This window comes from Ochotona curzoniae, unplaced genomic scaffold (assembly GCF_017591425.1).
Source record: "Ochotona curzoniae isolate NIBS_2020 unplaced genomic scaffold, NIBS_Ocur_1.0 contig_1014, whole genome shotgun sequence".
Lineage (NCBI taxonomy): Eukaryota > Metazoa > Chordata > Mammalia > Lagomorpha > Ochotonidae > Ochotona > Ochotona curzoniae.
Genome location: NW_024464920.1, coordinates 17,657,710 through 17,663,843, shown reverse-complemented (window position 1 = coordinate 17,663,843; position 6,134 = coordinate 17,657,710). Strand labels below are relative to the sequence as shown.

The 6,134-nt window shown below is 37.0% G+C and overlaps 1 protein-coding gene across 1 annotated transcript in view; it reads left to right on the top strand.

The window, feature by feature from the left end:
- Positions 1-398: 398 nt before the first annotated feature.
- LRRIQ1 (leucine rich repeats and IQ motif containing 1) overlaps positions 399-6,134 on the top strand; it is a 138,749-nt gene continuing 133,013 nt past the window's right edge. Inside the window, exons 1-6 of the mRNA XM_040989746.1 lie at positions 399-435; positions 1,540-1,678; positions 2,493-2,604; positions 3,723-3,814; positions 4,943-5,056; positions 5,630-5,884. Coding sequence (XP_040845680.1) covers positions 1,541-1,678; positions 2,493-2,604; positions 3,723-3,814; positions 4,943-5,056; positions 5,630-5,884 — 711 coding nt within the window. The 5' untranslated portion in view covers positions 399-435; position 1,540. The remainder of the gene's footprint in view (positions 436-1,539; positions 1,679-2,492; positions 2,605-3,722; positions 3,815-4,942; positions 5,057-5,629; positions 5,885-6,134) is intronic.

The following is a 6,134-nucleotide window of genomic DNA, read 5'->3' as shown; positions in this document are numbered from 1 at the left end:
GAGCTGAGGTTTCTAGAAAGGGGAGCGCTGCCCACCAGGGTCGGCGAAGCTCCAGGCTGCTGCCAGCTCGGGTTTTCTTAGCTCTCCCTGACTGAAACAAGGTCTCTCTGAGGAGACGCAGTCGCAGGCTCCCCTAAACTCCACACACACCTGTGATGTATACGCCTTGTCTTTGCTGGGTGCGCTCTCCAGCTTCCTCCTCTGGGGCAGCTGTGGTTTGCTGTGGGGTCCGAGTGGGGCTTCACCGTCGTACCCTGAGGTGGTAGCTGAGGGCTTGAACTGCCGCTGGTCGGGTTATCAGCACGGCATGTGTCTGCACCTCGGACACACCAGCTTTCGAAACATTAGCACGCGAAACAAGAATGCAAACCTTTAACTTTCGTATTCATTCCAGACTGAAGCAGCATTTTGCATACGTGCTGGCGAGGGCAGCTGGTGAGTCAAAGTGTATTTTTAGATAAGCGTTACATTGTAGAACTAGTCTTAAGGTCAAAAATAAAAGCGAGTCCAAACAAAGTATTTTGAAGGAAACTTGAAAATTCCTCTTTTAGGAAGACAAAAAAGTAAGAGAGTGTGTGTGTGTTTACCTGAAAAGGTTTACTCCTGATGCTTTTCTGTCACTTGCTTTTTTGAATTAGTCTTTCTTAGCTTTCCACAAGAGTACAATAAATGCACCCATTTTTAAAAGAACTAATGTGGGGTTTTTTTTTAAATTCATGATAATTTATATAGTTTTTATTAAATGTTTGGGATGCCACTAAGATTCATGGACACTTTAAATAACGCAGAAACATCTGCACACTTGCACAAAGTCAACCAATGGAGCTATTTTGCGAGCTCTAGTATAATAAAAATATTGACAACAATGCACTGTACTAATCTGCCACATATGTCCCCAGTTTTTCTTGTACTTATTTGTATGTAAAATGTGTTTTTGTGTAACCTTTGTGACCGTAGTATGCTCATGTATCTACTGCCACAGTCACTGAGCAGTTTTCACCTACAGGAAGACCTCCCATGGTGCTTCGCAAGCTCAGCTGTTTCCCTCCCTCCCGCATCAACCACCTCTGCTCCCCATCATGTACAATGTTGTCTTGGGGCTTCAGGGTTTTTGTTTGTTTTAGGTAACAAGCGTCCTTGGAGGCCAATAGGGATTTGTCAGTGTTGATGCACACTGCCACAGAGTATTTTAATGTTGATTCTGCCCAATGAGAGTCAGTTTTACTTAAAATTTCTTGGTTCTGGTAGCCAGATCATTCATTTATTTTTTTCTCACAGAAATAACAGAATAACATTTGTTCTGTCCTTTTGTGGTCAACCATTTTTTAAAAAAAGGAATGAATGGAAGGATAAAATCATGCTCTTTGATACATGGTACAATATAATAAATTGTAGGGAAATTTTTGAGTAAAATGTTAACATTTTAACATTAGACTATGAAGGATTACTGTGACAAGCCAAAATACCCGTAGTCTTTTTTTATTATTATTATTGATATGTTAACCTCTTCATTTTCATCTGCGTGGTTCTCCTGTGAAGGATGATGGAAGACGATGAGGATGCAAAACTCCAAGAAGAGATAGAAGCCGAGCTGGATAAAATGAGCATTTCCTCCTTAGAGAAAGAGGACGTGGAGAGTGATCCGGAATCAGAAGCTGAGAGCGGCGACAGTGACCAAGTGAGTGTCACGTGTTGCACTTTGATGTTTTCAACAGGAGGAGACCTTTGAGCGCAAATGATGCTTTTATGGAGATGATTTGTGAACTTGCTTTATTTTTGTAAACTTTGGAGCATGGTTAGTACATAAAGTGTGTTGATGGGTTTAACTATAAAAAGCACATGGAAGGCAGAAAATCACCTATAATGTCACGCATAGAGATAGTTTTAGAAAAGTGGGATTTTTATCTATGTTTATGTATCACACATATATTCTGTTCTTTTTAACTTAATCATGGAAATTTTAGCAAGTCAGCTTTAAATTTGTGTTATTTCTGTCAAGTTTACGTGCTTACAATGCTTTTTGCGAATACAGACCCTGCGAGGCAGGGGCTCAGCTGACTGACTGCCAGCACCCTGTGTGAGACCAGGGCTGTGTCCCTGCTCCCGGCACAGTGAACACGTGGCGAGTGTTCAGCAAGGGCAGCTCACCTTTGCTCTGTTCTCTCTATCCTTGTATACGAAGCTGTACATGTGTTTCTGCCTCTCACATAAATTTAACGGTAAGTGAAAAAAAAAACAGCCTCTAATGAAGTTAAAATGGTAGAAAGATAACAAATTGTTTTTTAACTTATTTGCTTCTAGTTTTCCAGGAAAGAATAATAAACATGTAAAAATTAAAAGATTTTTATCCAAGTAGGGGTTCATTATATGAAGCATTTTCAAATCATATCTACATTTATTCACGGTTTTGGTGTGGAATAATGGATGAAATATTTGACACATAATTTTAATAATAAGTCATTCTACATTTTTTTTATTTTTTGCATTTTCAGGACATAGATGAATTACCAGAGTCAGTTGCTTACTGTATTAACATCATAAAGAACAAGAGTAAAACAGCTGAAGAGCTCATTCTTCAGGACTTGGAAGAGTTTGATGTTTTAAGTAAGTGGAATTTTTGTTTACCTAGAAGATGAGTTTTCTGCAAATGTAAATTATTGCTTAAAATGGAATTTAAAAATACTTGAGATTCATTTATTTTTATTGGAAAGGCAGATATACAGAGAGAAGGAGATACAGAGGAAGATGTTCATGCACTGATTTATTCCCCAAGTGGTCACAATGGCCGTAGGCTGAGCTGGTCCAAGGCCAGGAGCCAGGACCTTGTTCAGGGTCTCCCAAACTTGTACAGGGTGCCAAGGCTTTGAACCATCCTCAGCTACTTTGCCCAGGCCACAAGCTTGGAGTTGGATGGGACGTGGAGCAGCCTGGATATGAATCAGCATCTGTATGGGATACCAGCCCATACAAGAAGAGGACATTAGCCACTAGGCTGCCATGCTGGGTCTATGACATAGCGATTTAAGCTGCTGTGTGCAACACTGCTTGCCATGTGTACACTGGTTCAAGTCCCCTATGCTGCACTTGGCATGCAGCTGTCTGCTAGTGTGTTTGGGAAAAATAGTGGAAACTCAGGTGCTTTGGACCCTGTACTTATGTGGGAGACATGGATGAAGGCTCCTGGCTCCTGCCAGCTTCAGCTGTAGCAACCATTTAAGGACTGAACAGCAGTTGGAAGACCTCTGACTCTCCTCTTTCTTTGTAACACTACTTTTCAAATAAATAAAACTTGAAGAATTAAGAACTTAGACAAGTACTTAATTACATAAAAATATTCATGACGTATTCTAGTTGTTTTAAAAATTAATGCCAGAGGGCCGGACACAGTAGCCTGGTGGCTGAGATCCTCTCCTTACACACGTCGAGATCCCGTGTGGTTGCTCATTCTAATCGCAGCAGCCCTGCTTTCCATTCAGTTCCCTGCTTGTGGCCTGGGAGGGCAATTGAGGAAAGCATACTTGATTTATTTGTTACTTTTATTTTGGAATAAAGACCATATGTTTCATCTGTTCTTTACTGTTCATTATCTTTGGATCTTGAATTGTTCTTATCCATCAAAAATATACTATGACAGAATTTTTATTAAAAAATGATAATAAATTGAAATTTTGACATGGGCTTCCTACTCATATATTTAATATTATAAATTTTTTCACTTCTAGGCTGTAGCTATGGAGGAGTTTCTAATAATCCTAGATATCTAAAGATAGGATTTTCGACAGAAAATAAAGAAAATCCGGCTCAGTTAATGAAGGTAAATGTTCAGTATTTGAGTGAAAGTAATAGTGTTAGTGTTAGAAATTTGTCACCCCTTCCCATGATTCCCTGACTTTCAATTTACTAGTTTAAAATACACTCTATTTTAAGTAAATCACTTGAGTTGTATAGCTTCTCCTTGCTTCTAGTATACAACTAGTAAAATTTTAATCTTTATGACTATAAAAAAGTTAACTTGAGCTATCAGCACATGGAGCATTTGCACGTGTTCATGAAAAAGGCAATACTGCGTTCAATATTTTCCTGAAAGCTTTGAGGAAAGCTCTGCAGAGTGTCCAGTGTTGGTTACCTTTTTTAGACTGTGCTGTGTTCCAGGAGAGACTGCACCTGCTCTATAGAAACTTTAATTACATTAAAATCTTACAAGAATTTTTAAAAGCAAAGGAAAAACAGGATTAGAAAATAAGAGTAAAGGAGACTCATACTATTTAGTTTAAAAATTGCACAAATACATGTACAAGGAAGTCCCCATGGATTTGTTTCTTAGATGAATTTGTACTTCTGTTATAGCTCTCTTTGTTTTTCCTAATCCACTTCCTATTCCCTAAGATATTTAACATGATTGAAGATTCCTTGTGTCTCTTTGCACTTTTTGTTGGCAACACTCAAGCTTGAGGTTGTATTTTTGAACTGTTACACCACCATTGTGGTAAGTGTGCTCTGTTTCTGACCAGGAGGAGTGTGTACACTTATGGAAAAGTACAGCTCCAAATGATGCCATGCGTGATTCAGGCTAAAGGACAGGAGGGTGTGATTTTTACATTTCATTGGATATATTAAAAATTTAAATGCAATAGCCGCTAGTGATAAGAAAGATGGTGATGTATTAGCTACAAACGTTGGTGGAAACATTTCAAAATTATTATCAAGCAGTTTAACTGAGTATTATGGGTTAATATTAAATGCTAATTAAAATTTGAAAATATGAGGCGGATAAAATCTGGGTTTCTTAGATGGGAGAACATTTCCTTGTAGAGAAATTGTTAGTGTACTATGGATTTATAGATGAGAGAGCTTTGGAATAAACTCTCCATATATGCATGCAAAATATTCTTAAAATGGTAACTTGTTGTTTCTGATGATTGGCAATCCTTTAACTGCATAGATACTATCTGAAATAGAAAAAGAAGAATTTATGAGAAGTAAAACCCAAAGTGCCACTCCTGATTCTGTTGTTGGAGATTTGGCTCGTCCTCCTCCTCATGGCTTGCCTATGGATGTACAGACTGCGCAAGGTAAATGAAATTGCTCTGTTATATGTTTGACAATTTCATGTTATTAACCATAGCTTTTAAGAAGACTTTGAAATATTCTTTGAATTCAGCAAAGAATTGAAAGAAATTGAAAATAATATCTCTACTTGTTTTTTTACATATTATTAATTTTTCTTATCATGTTATATTATTTCAGTATATTCAACATTTTCCTACCATATTGTAGAGTATAACAGATATAATTAACCCTGAATTGATTGAGTAGACTTACCCATGTATTTCAGTCATTCCTTAATTATCCACACAAGCATATTTTTATTTTAAGCTTTTTGAAATATTTTAAAGCAAGCTATTCATTATATTTATTTACCACAATGGGATTGCAATTTATATTCAATAACATAGTTTGTTTTTGTATATTACACTTTTACTTTGATAACATGCTGACAGTATTACTTCACTTTAGAACTACTTCTATACTTTTTTATGGCATTTTCTTTTCTCTTTGTTTTAGGATACAATTCCATAGAATTACTTTTATACTTTAAGTTATATTTTTTGTCAGGTTAGATTTGAAGAATCATAATGTATTTCTCCTCGTGAATCCAGATGATGCTGATATAAGTTTTGGGTATTACGAAGTGGAGGAAAGATGCAGACGGTCATTTGAGGCTTGGCAGGACAAGCAGAAAGAACTTGAGGATAAAGAAAAAGAAATTCTCAAAACTCAGAGGGAGAAAGAAGAAAAGCAGTTTCAAGAAGAAGAAGAGAAGAGACATTGTTGGATGAAACAATTTGAAATTGAAAAAAAGAAATTAGAGCAAATTCAGAAGGTTTGCCTTTTTCATTTTGCTTTTCATATTTTCTAATCCTACCTCTGGAGATTTTACATGCTTGGTTAGGTTATGCAGTGCATAGAGATTTTTTTGATATTTTCTTCTTCTTCCCACCCCACTTCCCATGGCTTTTAGTTATTGCCAGCAGTTGACTATAAATAGGGATTATTTATTCTGGACTTTGGTCATTAAAATTCCAGCAACTGAATCTTTATAGCTGAGAGTATGAAGTTTCAAGGATCATTCC